Source organism: Malurus melanocephalus, unplaced genomic scaffold (assembly GCF_030028575.1).
Source record: "Malurus melanocephalus ecotype Western Australia unplaced genomic scaffold, MMel_1.1 scaffold_129, whole genome shotgun sequence".
NCBI classification, from domain to species: domain Eukaryota; kingdom Metazoa; phylum Chordata; class Aves; order Passeriformes; family Maluridae; genus Malurus; species Malurus melanocephalus.
In genome coordinates this window covers 1,745,715-1,763,693 of record NW_026623361.1, presented here as the reverse complement: position 1 = coordinate 1,763,693, position 17,979 = coordinate 1,745,715, and the positions used below count along the sequence as shown (strand labels likewise).

Genomic DNA, 17,979 nt, shown 5'->3' with positions numbered 1-17,979 from the left:
AGAACAGTATTGACTGCAGGGCAAGTATTTCAGCCAATGGTGCTCTAGGTGTGCTCACACTTGACACCTTCATCTCATCTGCATATGCCACCATCATCTATTTCCAGAAACTTTGGAGATCATCACTTATTTCCAGAATTTACAGATAATGGTAAGAATAAAAGGATAAGGTACAAGAAACAACTTACCTTTAGGTTGGACTGAATCATTGGCAACCACATTGGTATAAGCTGCAAGAAGAGGTGCATTTTATTATTATACAAGTGATTACAAACATGCTACAGTTACTGTGACACAGAGAAGGATATATCTAAYGCATTTAGGCATTTGAACTGGCATAGTCTGAACTACAAATCTGAAAATGTGGTTATTTGAAGTGTTTGGAGAATGTAACTCTTGGATGTAAAGAAGCCAGTTCCCCTTGTCTGTAGGTGATGGATCACCGACAGCAATCGTTGATATCCTGTTTAAGGCAATTATGAGAATTCGTAATTGAACYTGTTATAGGAAGTCACTTCTTATTTTCCGTGGGAGGATGTTTCCATATTTGCAGGTGACAAATATTGTAGCAAATACAGCCTCATGCAAATTTTGCATAGTGAGGGACACATCAAGAAATGAGAAAAAACATGCAGCAGTAGCTCTTAATAGGAGGCCACATATTTAACTGTTAACCAACATTTTATAAGCCACTTGTCACACCAGTGCTTCACTGAAGATATATACTGGGAAGCACAGGTAAAAGCTATCCAGAATGACAAGGTGAGGAGGTCTGCAAATCTGTCACCTGTGATTGGACAGGAGTGATATTTCAGACTCCTGCTCTTCAGGGAACWTTTACTCCTGAGGAAGTCTAACATGATGTCCTTATGAGAGCCAGAGATGCATTTCTAGCACAAGTATTCATGTTTTTCAGTATTAATTTAACCACTGAGGTTACTGTCCTAAAATGTTCCTCCAAATGGCATTAAAATCTGCAATTTGCCAATTATGCTACCAGGAGCTGCAAGTTAAACCTAATCACTATTGACAACATTAGATAAAGTGCTGTTTCCCTTGTGCAAGGAATGATAATTGTTTCAATTTCAGTGCTCTTTTGCTGGAGAATCATATGCAGCTCTGTCAGGACTCATTACTTAGCCTACCACATGAAGAACCATAGTCAAACCTCAGCATTTACAGACAGATGAATGCCAAAGCAGCTGGAATGCAGCCAGATGCAGCAGACACGTGAGCCCTGCACGTTCTTCCGTGGACTCTCACACTAATAAAGTGCTTAATAAGATGCAGTGACTGCAATCCCAATGTGTGTTATTGGTGAGGAGGGAACAGGTCTGAGAGGCCATTATCCACACCCCACTGCCACCAACAAAACATCACTGACAATTTCATCTGGCCCTGAAGAGATTCCAGGGGAGTTACCAGTGGTGCAGGACTGGTGGCAGAAGTACATCAAGAAAGAAGGGAAGCCAGGTAGAAAATTTAGGGTACCCTTCTGCAGCTAAACCAATTCACTGGACAACTTTTACAGCCAGCTGAGAGAATCAAGCACTTCACATCCAGTTCATCTTGTCCCTAAGCAAGTATCTAAAATAGATCAAGATGAATCATGTCCAAAAATACCGTGTATCTCCACTGACTATAAAGGGCACTGATGGAAATGAGCTTTTGTCGGTATCTCTTCTGGACAAGTCTAAGGTCAGATACAGATCTTGGTCCTCCAGTACCAGTTCTGTCCTCCAGGGTCTAGACATATTTAGGGAAATGAAACATCCTGCTGCAGGCACAAGCAAGCAAGCCTCCTGGTGCTACAGCTGCCAGATAGAGAAGTCACACAAGAAGACATTTTTATGGAAGCCCTTGAGCTTTGTTAACTAATCCTCAGCCAGCCTTTTCTTCGCAAAGGGAGAATACAAAACACTAGTTAGAAAGAACAGCTGGAAGAACAGAATGCTGTCAGACACTGTCAAGTTTTTTGAGTTTATATTTTCAACAGAACTATATTGATTCCAGTTTAAATTTTGAAGGGAAACCAGACTGTAGAATAGGCTGGTCACAGTGCTGTTCTGGCTCCCCAAATCTGCTGCCTGCCCCRTTCTCTAAAAAGCTACACAGCAGCTGCTGGAGCTGACTAAAACCGCTGGGTCTCTGCAAAAGGCCTTGAGCTGTTTCTGTCTTTACTGTAGGCTCCCGAGTTCCTCAGAGACACATTTAATGGTGAAAGATGTGATCAGCAAGGAGCTGGTCTCCATYGCCAATGCCCGCCCTGGTATGGCTACTTTCCCGGTTCCTTCAACTTAGAAAAACAGGAGAAAAGTTAAACACTTTCATTTAAGCCTTTCTAAAGCAGAATGCTTCAATTCAGAAGAATACATAATGAATTAAATACATATGTGCATACATGTGCACCTGTGTAAATGTGTGTGTGTATATATATATATATATATATATATATATATATATATATATATATATTTATATATAATATCTCACTACAACTCAGCAAAAAAAATTAAATGCATAATGGTTGAAATATTTTCATGGGAAAGCAACTTTGTTTTTCACATCAGATTGGTAAAGACAGTCTAACAGACTGTTAGATTTTTTTTGCAGACCCAAAAAATATCCTCTGTGAGTATACAAAATGGCTCAAATAGTACAGGAAGTAATCAACACATCTCAATGCTTTCAGCGTGAGTTTAATTAACAGCAAAGGCCAACAGTACCAGGAGGAGRAAACCTTACAGCACCAGCACAAGGAGGAGATGAAGGAGTACTTATCTCAGGTATAAAGGAAACTCTTGTTTCAGTGAAGAAGAGAAGCACTGTTTATGTCAYACATAAAACGGCCACCTAGGACAGCCATCCATAAACCACCTAGCATCATGGACATGCACAGCCTTCTCCTTTTGGTGCAATGAAGATTTAATCATACAATGACTTCATTAACAAGMAAGTTTTTGCACCACCTGAATCCTCAGATGAAATAAAAGACCCTGCAGTAAATATCATTACGTGAATGAAAAATGGTCAGTATTTATCAATGCTAATGTGCTCATCCAAGAGAAATGCATTGGGAATTATTACTTTTGATAACAAACCTCTGAAAGAGTGATAAAAATGTATCAAAAAACCCAGCTCACTACACTATGTCMTTTCCTTCAATGAAAACTAAACCTTGTTTGAAAGAGTCATATCTAAAATAAAAGAAGAAAAGATAGTAACCTGGAACTATGAATCCTATAGTACTGTTACATGTGTATATTGTTCTGGCAGGATTTCACTTTAGGGCTGAGTAAAGGGGATTTGGTCACCCAGGTTCTTCTCTTCCATCTCCCATCCACTAAACATGAAAGCTTAGCACCTTAACTYAGAGTTCCACAGTTTTATGAGCTTGATTTTACAGTAACAACAATGTCCTTTTAAACTGACTTAGCATTATATTGATATATACTCTCAAATATAACTCCCTGAAAGGATTCATTTGAACTGTGACAGGGATTTGGCCCTCAAGGCCTCTCTTGTCACAGCATTAAAGCCACTCTTCATCTTTGTCAAATTCTGAACATCCTGGACTGGCTGAAAGAGAAGCCCATATGTCTTTCAGGCACAGCCATAATCACTTTAACAACCCTTACTGACAGAATTTCTGTAGTGACTCAAGCCATTACAAATCTGTATTTTCACAATGAGCGTGAATGCTTTCATGCCTGTTGACGTGAAGACCTTCAATTTTAGCTACTTTACCTTCAATTCTTGCTTGATCATAAAACACTGAGTACAGCAACAGTCAGAAATTTCCTTTCTTGCAACGGAAGAACCTTAAATACTTATGTGGAAACTCTCTTTCAGTGAGAGTGAGAAACTCTCTTTCAGTGAGAAAATGCAAAAAAAAGGCTGATAAAATTGATTTATGCTTGTGAGACTACTTCAATCCTTCTGCAAACACTATGATGACCCATGAGAGACTGACTAGGGACTGCCGGAGAAACAACACATACACATATATTAACAAGAAAAGCACCRTGGCACGAAGTTTTTGTTATCCACCTGAAAGAATGTGAGGCCCAGAACACAGAGGAGATCTGCAAAGGACCTATGATGATTAAAAGATACAGAATGGCTGAAAATTCAGTCAATAGCTAGAGGTTCTCAAAGCCAGTGATATCAGTTGTGTCTCTCAGAGGAGTAAGACCATTGTGACAGTGGAAAGAGGAAGTAGATTATATGTTCATCAAAAAAAACAGGAGAACTTGAATTGGAGATTATGGATTGGTATTTTTACCACATATTTTATTATGCTCTGCTGGGGTATATTGTTGTATTAAATTCAACTTCAGTTTCTTCCACTTTTTTTTTTTTGAGTCGGAGTGGAAGCAGAGGGCAGTAGGTTTACAAATCACAATAGTCAGGCAATAGCATTAACTAAATATTTATGGTATGGTATGCCTACCTTTACAAAGATAGTAGAGTTGCACTCCTGTAAGGCCTCCATTAAACTAATCACATGCAGGCACACCATTTCCACCATCTTGGAAAAAAAATCAGGCATAAAACCAAATTAATGTCCAGCATTACAATGTAATAAAAYCAACAGTTTCTAATAAGAATCTTCCTGTATTTACTAGGCATTTATATTGAATCACTAGATGTGCATTTATTAACCAYTGACACACAAGATTAAATATTACATGAGCACATATGGGATGTTTTTCTTTATTTTGTTTTACCCTGATGTGGTAACATCTATCTGTTAAATATTTCAATCCTCAATGTATTTTAATTCTTATCACACATCAAAACAAGTTGCCTTTGGCTTTGTTCTTTACAGACATCATAAATTGGTTTTTATGTCTTTGCTGTGTAATTCTCATCAATCTGTGTGTCAGAAATTGGTGGTTTTATTTACTGAATCTTTTAAGATTAACATATTCACAAAACCCATCTTTTTATCTCCCATCAAAAGATAATTCATTGTTTTGAGCTGACAGCTAGTTCATAATTCTTCCATTTTGTATCATAATTTATGACACATGCAAATAYCAGTTATTTGGTAGTAGACAGCTTTTTATGTTTTATATTGTGTAAATTTACAGGTACAAGACAAACACCCTGAGCCAGCAGTGAGTATTTACAGTGCCTGTCTAAACTGCATGTAAATTCCCCTCAACAATAATAAACTTAGCTTTTATGTCGTGCTTTTCATCTTCAAAGTGCTTCACAAACACTAACTAATTAACCTCACAACACCCCTGTGAGACAGTATTATTATCTACATTTCACAGAGCAAGAGCAGAGCAGAGAGCTTAGCTGCTGCATTAAAGCTACATCATGATATACATTCAGAAAAAGGACTGGAACTTGGGACATCCTGGTCATATTCTTGTCCTAAGGCTTGACAAGAGGCTTTTGTGTTTGACTAAACAACTGGCTGGTTAGAAATGTTCTGCACATGTCCCATCCCTTCAAATGGAATTTCCTGAACTGTCCCCGACAATGGCTTGTGAGCCACAGAGACCCCAGCAGATGTCAGAGGGTAAAATATCATCTAAGGACAGCTTTAGGTGGTCCTTGCCTGATATGGACAAGCCACAGGAAACAATAACTGATTGAGACATTCAAGTGCAGCCAATGCAATTCCAATTAAAAGGACAAGGCCCATACCTGCCTGGRATGGAAGAAGCTTCACATGGGGAAAGGGGAATTATATAAAACAATTTCCATACACATAGCAGGTCTACATTTAAAAAAGAAAAACCAAACAAACCAAGAACGAAAAACCTTGATAGCACCAAGCCTTAAAAACCCAACCCTTAAGAGCATCTGATGTAAGTGGAATGGAAATGTATGAAAATGTTTGCCCCTCAAAGCTAACATCAGGTGGTTTACAGGTTATTTCCAAACAAGAGGTATGGATGATTTCTGGACATTTCCCTTTTAAATCTTATCTCTAAAGATGCCTCCTTCAAGTCATTCATTACTCAAAAATGTTTCAAGAGATATTTATGTCGCTTATTTTTGGTGAGTAACCCGTGTATATTGAGTGGCAAATTGTCAGCAGTTGTGTATTTTTCTGCCAGCACATGGTAAAAACTAATCAAATGGATGTTCACAGAATTATCCTAGAACAGTTCATTTCTGCTGTAAGGCAGAGTCAGATAAAACAACAGACAACAGTTAAGARCAAAAATATATATAAAATGAGACGTGATGCAAGGAGCTGTTAATCCAACAAGCAGCAACTCAAGCTCCTGATGTTGTTTCAGGCCCACTGTGAGATTAAACCATTACTAATTAGCTATCCCTTTAATTTCTCAAAAGCATCAAAGTCTCTTTATGATGTTATTCATAGTCTGTTGTATTCCACTGAAATGGAGCCAAGCCTCCTCTGAGTTTAATCTGTACTAAATCTGTCTGCAGCACCTGACTCACCACTTTGTTATGTGCCATTAGCTGGAGGATGCTCGGAGTCACTCGGCTCCAGAACTCCAGGGCTGTAAGGATTGCTGTAAAGCTAAATTCATTCTGATTTTGGACTGTTGGAGCTACTGCTGTTTGTTCACAGTACACTGTCCAGAGCTGAGCAAATATAAATGCGTGGAACAGGGAACACATGTGCAGAACAGATGTCTGTAGGAACAGAAAACAGAAGAAGATGTTTATTYAAGTAAGTGTATTGGGATACAGTGCAGAGGCTTTCATCCCCTGTCATGCATCCCACTGTGCAATCTTGCCCCTCAGTTTCCCAAATTTCCCTCCCATTAGGAACTCATAAGTCAAATACACTTGATARCATCTTTTTCATGTTTAAAAAATGGGTTTACATTTACAGACCAAAAACTGTATTTGCAAACATGCTCCCACGCCATCTAAGTGCATGGCATTAAGGTCAGTCCCTGTAAAAAAAAGTTAGTTTTGCAAAACAGGTATTCAGGACTTTTTCTGAAAACTTTCTCAATGGAAATCTCCACTGCAATCTGTGGAAGGCCTGGAGGCTCTGGCACACATGACTCCACTTCAGAAATGTATTGGGCTAAGTCCTTCAGGTTCTGATACCAAACACATGACGTTATATCTGTTCTGTTAATCTGTCATCCATTTCTAYTTTGCTGGGACTGCTCATAGTCACAAGGAAACAGTCAAGGAAAGAGAACTCATTTTGCATATTCAAGCATGGCACCTTGCTAATCCTCATTATATATCACAGTGTCTGAGCCTCCAGGACTGCTGGACATTAACTCCTTCATTACAAGAAAGATGCTTCTGGTCAGAAATGTTTTCTCAGCTTGTAAATTCAAGAGGGATTCATGCTCTGTGGCAGTACGACTGCATCAAACATTGCAATGGTTGCTTGGTAACTGGAAAGAGGTATTTGAAAGAGCAAAAAAAGACCAAAGACATGAATGGGAAGCACCAGAGTCTTGGCTGGGTGAAGGGAAAAAAGGGAGGATTTTATGTGTAAGATAAATGTGTGATCATTCTGCTTCTGTTACTAATAAAAACCTGGTTGGTGTCAAAGACTGCTGCTATATTTGTGTTTAACTACTGTCACAAATGCCTTATGATCTGTAATAACTCTTCTTTCATGAACACCTTAAGAAAGAAGTTATGCTTGATTTATCACTGCTTGTATTTATTTTGATCATAAAATTATTTACATGCTGTCCAATGCAAGCACACAACTAGAATAAATAATTTCCTGAGAGATTTGTTATGGTCATTGCTAAAGCTTCAATTCAGAGTTGAGTTTTCCTTTCCTCACTCCTGTGTTCAGAAATTTTGAAATAGCTGAACCTAAAATTTAATTGTACTGATTTCATCAGCTTTCTATGCTGATACTGTACAGAGATTTCTTTCCCTAGGTCCTGCATTTTATTAAGGTTTTACACCTCCTTTTTTCTTACTAAAATAGATGTTTGCAATAAGGCCAAAACATAACACATCTCTACTTAAAACACATAATCCCTTACCTTTGATTGCTCTGGAAATCCAATCAGAATAACAATAAGGTGGTCAGCAATTTGTGAACCTGCATCCAGTGGAATAGGCATGCAAGATGATGGRGAATTTGGACAGACAACATTGTGTGTCAGAGACCCCAGAAGCAGCCAGGACAGCAAACGAATGTGTGAGACACATTCTATGAACTCTTTGGGCCTGTCAAGAAAGAGCAGATTTTACAATGATATCAACTTTTCTGACTTTCCTCAAAATATGGAGTCTCCTTATGCACATGAGGCAGATGCAGTTTCAGTGTGCTGGAGACACAGATCGTTGGTACAGCTCGGGGRAAGATTCCAACCTTACAGAACTTAGTGGGCCTTGATATACCATATACAAGTCCAATAGAACATATCTGGTGGGGCTAAGAAACAGTCTCTATAAAAGGTTAAAGCATTCACAGACTCATTGCTTCCATATACAGTGATTTTTTTACACAGATATTCATCAGATGGGAAGGATTGCCCAAGTGGAAATGCTCCTCTCAGCTCCCCTGGACACCACACAGCTGCCTCACCTCCACTGTGTTCCACCTCTCAATTGGTGAAGTAGAATTAATTTCTGTTTTCTTGAGCATCTCCTTGCACATTTGGATTGTGTTTTTGAGGGCAGGGACTATGCTTTTTTATGACACTTATTTGTCTACCATCTATGAAATGTCTAATTGCAAAGCACTGTGCTTAAATAATATCTAAAAGGGAAGAGCACTTTACTGGTGACATCTTGTCTGTCCCTTTGCTGCTTCCAAAACAGAACACTCATTTGAACTCATAGGCAAAGGAAAAACAAAATTAGTTTTCCATCAACTATTTACTAGGCCACTCTCACTGCTGCTTTTAGTTCCTAATTTGATTTAATTGTCATTAATGGTATTCCATTAATTTTTTGTTTTAATAAACTCTGATACAATGCTCTTCCTCAAGTACCTACAGGATCCTAAAGTAATTAGTTACCTTCGATTCAGAAAATACGTTCATTTTTGTACATGTAAGAAACAAAACTGCAAGGAGACAAGCATTCCATATTTGCAAAAGCCGATCTGCTCCACATAAATGCACGTGCAGATGAATCTAAAGGACTGGAGCCTAAGSAGCTTAGTGCCCAGAGTACAGGACAGGTAGTCTGGGACAAGCTGGGACAASAGCACAGTTTGTTGAAACATAGTCCAATTGCCTACACTCAAAACATTCTTTGTTGTCACTGTAACACAAGGAACAGTACCACCCTTCTTTTAGAAGATAAAACACTGCACATCAGCATTTCTCACAGTGAAAAGGGACAGAAAACATGTCTTGAGCGCTAGTTCTCTCATCTAATTTTAACCAGATGAAGTTGGTAGTTTATCATCACGTCAGTAGGCCTGCACCCAAGAGTTCTTATTCACTTGTACTCCATAATTTCAAAGGCCATTTCCCATTGTATTGTCTATAATTCACAGAATATTTTTAGTAATTCAAGGACTGATTGAGTGCCTGTGTGCTTCTCACTGTCTGCATCTAGACCAAGAATCAAGTTAATTTCCAGTGGAGTCACCTCCACTGTCCCTTTGGCATGTACTTTAAATATTACATTGACAAACTTGTCAGTTGAGGATCAGGGAGCTGCTGAGCAGCTGTTTCAATGTCCCACTGCCACCATTCCCTATTGTGGGTCTTATCTGTGTAATCTGGCAATAAGAACACAATTTTGTGAAGTTTTCTAACTCTAATTTTATATAATAACTAACTCATTTTAGTATTCCTTTTTGTGGAAAAGCATTCTCACCCTTGCTGCATTGCTGAAGGAGGATGGTAAAGCCAAGGCAAATATCGGATCACAGCTTTGTTGTCCCTGTGGTTTCCCCGGGTGATTTCCATAGCAGCAATCTGAGCTAAACCAACTTTCAGATGTCCACCAAAAGTGTCTTCATGCAATGGCTGAGAACAAGTCTTCATGTGACTCTGCAAGGCAAAGATCTGATTTCCTACCCAAAAAGAGTATTTTGCTTGAACTAAGTTCTTCCAAACAACAACATATTCTATTTCACTCCCCTTCAATTCTTTCTCAGGACCTCTAACTGCATCTACAAAATAAAACTCAGAAATAGATGTTTAAAAATTCTTTAGTCCCTATATTAGTAAAACTTGTATGATGCAGATCTTTCCACAGAGGGCTACAATTTCAAGAGGCCACACAAAATATAAATTGGGCAAAAYGTATAGACAGCTTTTGTATCAGCAAACTCAACAGCTGATAAACACAAACTAATGCTTGCACAGCCAGAGCTTGGGTGAAAATGAATGAATCTAACCATTTAACAAGATAGCATCTGGGCAGGAAATGCCTTCCATGTGCAATATTCCATTCACATGTTCAGAAAGAAGCTCTCACTTATTCACCAGYGATATGACTGCACTGCACTATTCAGCTGTTACAAATGCCTTCAAGCTTTGGCAATAGAAAGGGCCAAACCTCTTACCAAGAAACACGCAAATATTTATGCCTGTAAAGATAATTCATTACCCTGCTTTTCCAGCTTTAAGAGATGTTTCATTGGTACTTCTTGAGATACTTCTGTACCTCTATTTAGCTAACTTTGCATAACCTTCTGGTACTAGACTATAACAGAACACGTGCTGACTGCAGTTGCTTGCTTAGAAGGACAGCCATATGCCTTGCACACAAAAATCAGGTCATCAGTTATTCAATTATTGTAACAGGATAAAAATCAGTGAACCAATAATACTGTTGCCACAGATAAGTATGTGACCCCAGAAACTTACACTCTCAAACTGCACTTACTTAAAGTCTCTTTCAAGAGAAAAAAATCCCTATGTACCAGCATGGATTTCTATTTATTCATAAATAAACTCCAGAGTTTATTTCTTTTTCAAAACATCTTAGAGAATTTCCATTCTGTAGGAAGTTAATAGGAACATGAAGTTCATCCATGAAACATGAATTCTAGGTTTTGATCAGCTAATGATTACTAGGAACTTTCTATGAAATGCATTCCTAAATAAAATACTTTATGTTAACAGAAGTATTTTCCCATCACTCCTTTTAAAAATTTGTTATCCAACTAAAATAAAGAAACCAAAATGCAATTTGGACTATAGAGGTAAGAGCTATTTGTTTTTTTCCCCTCAATGGAATATAACCTGACAATGAAAACAACAGCATCCATCAGAAAAAGGACATCCCCTTTTGTTCGGTCAATTACTGCATTTCAATTAACTCTGAACTTCCAATTAATTTAAGTGTCTGTTTGTGTATAAAAGAGACACAGGATTCCTCCACAAGAGTGTATTTAGTTGTACAGGCAAGGAGTTTTATGCTTCCCTGGGTTATATTAAACATGACTACTTCTCACAGTGACTTTGGTCTGACATTTGCTTATCATCAACATTTCAGAAAAATCAATCCTGCATTTTCATTGTGTGCTCATGATATTTCAATCAGCCTCCATTTCAACAGTGCATAAGCTACTTTTTACTGATGCCACAGAAGTCTCTAATCTATAMTAGTACTAACATTTTTATAAAAGAGGAAGAAAAAAAAAAACCTGTCAGTCATCCTCAAATACTTCCTACTAAGTCTCCCAGGCAAGTTCCTCACAGAAAACGTTTTTTTGTTAAGAAATGCATAGACTTTAGATCAATGTATGCCTGAAACCAACCTTCAATTTGGTTAAGGTATGCATATCTGCAATGAAATCCAGCACTTCCCCAACATACTGCCTCATGCATTCCATTGCTGCTGTTCCACACTAAAACAAAAAAGAAATAAGTTTAAGCATCATGTTTTGCTTCACCAGAATACAATTTGTCTCTCTCAAATTCTTTATTTTACTTTTTAGTTAGATTAATTAGGAATAGGTATTCTTTGATGTTCTTCTTCTCACTGTATTATGTCCTCTTATCTGATTATAGTATAAGAAGATAGCCCAGCTGCTGTAGCTTCTTCATGCACCATAAAATACTCTTATCTGTGACAGCAATGAAAGATCAACTGATGAAAGTTGCAAGAATATTGTTGTCATGTCATCCTGAAATTTACAGTGGTCTGGAACCAAAGTCTTAAAAACTCAATGAGAATTGAACAACTAAGTTTTTCAAGCAGCTGAGCATTTCTGCAATTGGAACCAATCAGTTACAATCAAAGGAAACAAAATTCACTCTCAGGCACAAATGCCCTTATAGTCACATTAATCAAGATGGAAAAACAGTTTAAATAACTGGCTTCAGGTATTTTATGTGCAAACATCACGAAAATGAACATCACTGAAATGTATTACTTATTTTTTCTTCTTGCAAAAGCTAACAAATCTTTCTTGTACATTCCTCAAGAAAAAAAATTCAAAATGCAGCATCTTAATGGCACTTAAGCTATGAAGTGCTCCAGTGTGATCATAAAGGTATAAGCTTATTGAGAAACCACCTGTGCCAGAGCAAAAACAGCCTCAAAGGGAAAACAAAAGGACTCAATGTGGTGCTGGCTGTRTTCTCACAGTACACATTTTCATAATCCTTTTCCTAGAACAGTGACAAATGTGAATCTGGCCCTCAGCTAGCACAMGATGTGCCTGAGGTGAGTAAAGCAGTCAACAGAACAAAGCTGTCAGATTAAATAAGGGCTTTGAACAGATCAGAGAACCCTGCGGGGAAGCTTTCAGAAGGTGATACGACTAGGTATCATATAAACCTCTGTTTATATGTTAATAGTCTGAGGTGAAGATAATGCTAGCTGAATTCAAGGGGAACTATGAATGCCTCATTCTTAGGGGCCAAGTAAAAGAAATGCTTACATTTTGAAGCTAAGTGATCACATTATTAACTTAGGTATCCGTTTGAAGTCACCAAAATCTGTTTTATCCCAAGTCATAGGCTCAGGGCAAAACACTAGTAACGTAACCAAAGAAAACTACTATTTTTTGACCTCTTTTTAATTACCTGCACTTTTAAGCATAGAAGTTGATTATCCTATCTGAGTATTCAAAYAAATTAACCAGATTGGTTTTGACAACAAAATTATTATGCCACAGTTGAGTTTTAGTGGCTGAAATTTGAAGAACTGCTGGCATTCTATATTTAAACAACTGACCTGGACACTCCTCATTTTTGTATGTTAATATCAATCTACGTAGTGTTGAACTATGCCACCTTCTGGTTTTTCAAATGTTGTTCCTGTCAGTTCCCATGGCAGAATAAAAACAGCAAAATCGGGTCATTATGATTGTATATAAGATACACCTAATTGTATGTATATCCTCCATCCAGTTTATGTGCACTAAGGATTCGACCTGAGTTCTAGAATATTGAATAATGGAATTATGAAAGATACTACACTCCAGTATCTGAAAATAAATGCTCAGTTGCACAAGACTTCTCTCCAACCACCTATTCTGTTTCATGCAAGCAGTAGGCAGCCTAATTTTCTGTGATTCTTTCTGAAATGATCATGTTCCTATTACACTGATGTTAGTCTATCTATTTAAAGTAAGTATAAATTAAAATATCCTGTTGGGAGGAAAGGTATCATTAAAGATTGGCATTTAAAAAATCATGCACTTAGAATATCCATGGGAAAAATCCTATTAAGTAATCCCTAAAGCTGGCACACACATAGGGAAACAAGTTCTCCTCAGTCAACTTGTGAAGCAAACCTTGGCTAACTCTCTTCCATGTGCCTGGGTACTCAGTCACACGTGTCATGGAACAAGTCAAGACCTCCCATTGTGCTATTTCCTCCCAAATTCACCAGGTGCATATTCAGTGCCTGGGCAATTAGAAGTACTTGTAATTTAGGTACACTCATCAGCAGGATATAGATGAATGGCCTAGACATCACTAGAAAAATACCATTAACTCCCTCCTTTAATCAGATCATTTTTTGTGACAGTGGAGGCAATGGCTTGTAGCTTTCCATCCTGCTACCATTTTTTGATGAATTCAGCTGGTCTGTTCCCCACTGAGAATTGCAGATCTCCATTTGTCTTTTCTGAGCACAGGCTCCACTGAAGTCACTTACATGACTAAAGGTTATCATCAGTGAAAGCAAGGGAARCAACATCAAATTCAGAACTTTTCCACAATTAATACAAAGGATGAAGCATCTCAACCTCTGCCTGTAATACATCTTGCCACCCAGAGGAGAAATGAGAAGGAAAGAGCATTAAAATCAAGCAAAGCAAGYTGAATAAGATGTATTTTTTTAAAAATCAGAACAACAGAACTAAGAAATGTACTTTGGTTCAGTACTTACTCCAGGCATTGAGGCAATCATCTGTTTATGTAAGATTGTTGACTCGGCTAGTTTTGTTCCAGCATCTGCACAAACAAACTAAGAAGAAATTAAGGACAAGTTATTTTTTAATTATTTTTGAGGAACCTGAAGACATTAATAATTTATTCATTACTTCATTAAAATCAGTTCAGAACTCTTCTCRCTTTTATTCAGGGTAATTTGCCTTTAGAAATCTTTCTTTATAAACAACCTAGTTAACTTATCATTATAAATGAGTTCATTTTAATGAAAAATAGTCTGGCTTTATTGTGCTTAATTAATACATAAGCTGTGCAGGAGCAATTTGAAGGATATTGTATAATAAAGCAGATTTTCCTTAGGAACAAATATATATTTTTATGTTTGCTATTTATTCCATTGGTCAAATGCTTCTCCTTTATTATAGAGTCAACCATGACAGAGAATGGTAAGGCAGGATGCCACAATCTTCACTGTGATATTACAACATGTTCACTGGAGTTCTACACTGATGAATTATAGGAAGAGTTTTGAAGTTAAGAACATACTCGTATGGTGTGGTATAACTCCTGCACAATACAGACCACAATGCTACATAGACAAGCTGTTTCTGAGAGATGGTCAGTGTCATTCTGTTACAGTAGAATATCTCTCATTGCTTTTCTTTTATTTTTCTTGCCTTAATTTTTCTTTTTTCTTGTTTCTTTTTATTTCCAAATCCCTTGACCTAAAATCTCCAATATCCACATCATTTATACATAGAACTTGCTAAACAGTTACTCAAAACATTATAAGCTTCAATAATGCATTGGACACCCTGCAGATGATTTGCCTATTCCCACAACTTCTTGTCCTAAGACTGTATTTGCACTCAAGCAATTTTTGTCCACAGTGATGCAATGTAACTTTATAAGAAAGACCAGACAGAAAGTAACTGTCAACTAAGGTCTAAAYCTTAATTTTCTCTTTTATTAAAAATTAATTAACACCATGGCACTTTCACAAACTGAGACAGATATTGACTACACAATATATTTTATGGTTGTCCAATGCATATATGTTAGCAGTGCTCTCAATGACTGACTGCTCTTCATGAAAATATTTCTAAGTATCCTTTGCAGCCCTAGAATTTACTCTTACACTTCCACAAGCTTTACCTTTTAATGAGATSTAATCTGAACTCAGACTGCCTACCAAGACTTGGAAACTACTTAACCTGTCTTGACAGGAAGTCTTTTCTTTCAGAATACCAGAAAGACATATCTTTCAGACTAATAATCTAATTAAGTATCCTCAGATATCAAGGCTGACTCTTTTTTTTTCTGGTTAGAATTTATTTTACACCAGAATAAGCCAAAGGGAAACAAAACAGGAATCTAACTCGTATTTCAGTTGAGAGATGACCTGCTGCTCTTCTGTGCCACAGCTGTAATAATTACATAGYGAGCAAAGGAAAGCCTTAGGGTTAGGGATGGTATCAATCCAGCAAAGACAGTCTCAATTCAAACAGCAACCATGACTCTCCACTTCTCWGTTAAAAAGAAGGACCATTGATGGACTAAGGCAAACACATGACAGATTTTCTCCAAATGTGCCCTATTTCAGACAGAGCAATGTTTTTACTTTGTGCACYGGACAACAGATAGGCTATTTTCCATGTAAAGGAATTTGCAGCCAGTCACTTGTGTGCAGATTTGGCTTCCCTAGCATAACATCAGCTGCAAAAAAAAGACCACAATTCAATGAAGAATCTGGCTGAGTATATTTAGCACCCAACAGAGAGTTTGGTGCGCTGCTATAGACATTGTACGGGACTCAACCTCTAAGTCAACAAAAAACTCATGCCAAAGAAAAATGTCATTTATTTCAGACATTTTCTTTTAAGGACAATAATAAGAAGCTGCATGCCTTCAAAGGAACTTCTACTGGAACTATATTTTTTAAAAAGGCTACATAAAAACCTATATATCTATAGCTTTTCTCTTTCTTTGCAGAGAGGAGTTTGAGTTAAGTAAGAGGCAGCAATTTTTGTGTGAAAAACAACTGACAATTTTAGGTCAATTTCTAATGTTTAGGCCTTGTTTAGCTTATTTTTCTTATCATTAGACTGAGAGTTCCAAGGATCCTTCCTAAAGTTGCAATGCAGTCAGAAGATCACAGATTCAGAATCATTTAGGTTGGAAAAGACCATAATGTTCAGAGCACAACCATAAACCCAACACAGCCAAGGTAGCCATTAAACAGTGTCCTTAAGGAGTACTCCACCACTTCCCTGGACAGTCTGATTCAGTGCTTAACAACCCTTTCAGTGAAGAAATTTTTCCTAATAGTCAAACTAAAACTCTTCTGGTACAACTTGAGGCCATTTCCTTCTGTTCTACCACCACTTGTTACTTGGCAAAAGAGATTGATCCCCACCTCACTACAACACGGAGAAATCAARTTCCAAATAAAAAATTTCTTACATTTCCAGTCCAATTCACTGTCTCCCTCTACAAATAACACAATACATTAAGATGTCCCTGGCAAGAGATTTCATGTCATCCATACACATAGAAAAAAATGAAAGAAAATAGGAAATAGAAATAACTCATAATTGAAAAAAAAATTAAAAATGGGTAAGCAGTTGCCACGCCTCTTACTAGCATTGCCTGCTGAGATTCAGCTGCAGTACAGTGTCYAAACTGAAATGTCTGCTGACTCTAGTGAATTATCTATATATCATAATCTATATACATTATATCTCCATTCATACTCAGAGGTTTTAAAATATGTACTCTTATAGACATTTTACATGCAACAGTAAATCCTTACATCCAGTAACCAGCAGATCAGATCTTCGCAGAATCATAAAGAGAAACCTCTAGATGTACCCTAATTTACATTAGCTGAAGGCTCCTCCCAAAGTAGGAGTCACCTAAACCAAACAGATCAGGCCCACTGAATCTTAGAGCCTGACTGAACAAGCATATTCTAAAGAGACACCAGTATAATTTGAAGTCAATGGCAATCCTGAAGATGTGTGCTGATGAAATSTGAGGAGAAAAGTACTGAGAAACAAAATGCTGTGTGAAGCAGCAGTTCCTATGGAAACCCATGGAATAGCAGCATATACATGTTGGTTTTCATTTCCTAGAACAAATCAAGGAGACAGTCTTCCTATACCCTTTATCATCTAGGACACCGATGCAAAGATTGGAGTGATTTGGTTAAAATTCTCATTCTTTGTGAAGTGGGATAAAGTTAACTCTCATCTTAGCCTTGATGTCACCAGTGACACTGATGGCACTATATAATCTGGATAAACGTGGGTGTCAAATGTACCTTTCTAGGAACTCCTTTGTTAGTCAGCCCACGACTGATCTATCAATAAATTAAAGTGCTCCTAGCTCCTTTGTTATCTGGAACATTTTGACAGAATCTCTGTGTTCTGTGTGCACTGTCGATATMGAATCTTGAATACAGGCTAACATGTCCATGGAGACATGACTGTTGGAAAATTAAAACCATTTCCTTTCAGTGCTGTATTAACTCTGCTGTGGCTTTATTCATTCAAAAGCAATTTGAATTAACATCAAATTTACCATTGTATGGTAAAGTGGTGAACCAATCCCTTAATGCTATTAATGGCACCAAAGAAAATTTTAAAARCAAGCTACACATGCATTTTTTACTGGTAGATTTCTTAAATTAMAGTGGTGCTTAAGATGGGCTAAGTGGTTACTATGGTATTGC

The 17,979-nt window shown here is 37.4% G+C and overlaps 1 protein-coding gene across 1 annotated transcript in view; it reads right to left on the bottom strand.

The window, feature by feature from the left end:
• The window catches only part of UNC79 (unc-79 homolog, NALCN channel complex subunit), a 90,892-nt gene that overhangs the window by 1,976 nt on the left and 70,937 nt on the right, over positions 1-17,979 (bottom strand). The window contains exons 42-48 of the mRNA XM_057370639.1: positions 14,245-14,322; positions 11,660-11,749; positions 9,766-9,941; positions 7,971-8,157; positions 6,433-6,630; positions 4,454-4,531; positions 189-230 (exon numbers count right to left, since the gene is read on the bottom strand). Coding sequence (XP_057226622.1) covers positions 189-230; positions 4,454-4,531; positions 6,433-6,630; positions 7,971-8,157; positions 9,766-9,941; positions 11,660-11,749; positions 14,245-14,322 — 849 coding nt within the window. The remainder of the gene's footprint in view (positions 1-188; positions 231-4,453; positions 4,532-6,432; positions 6,631-7,970; positions 8,158-9,765; positions 9,942-11,659; positions 11,750-14,244; positions 14,323-17,979) is intronic.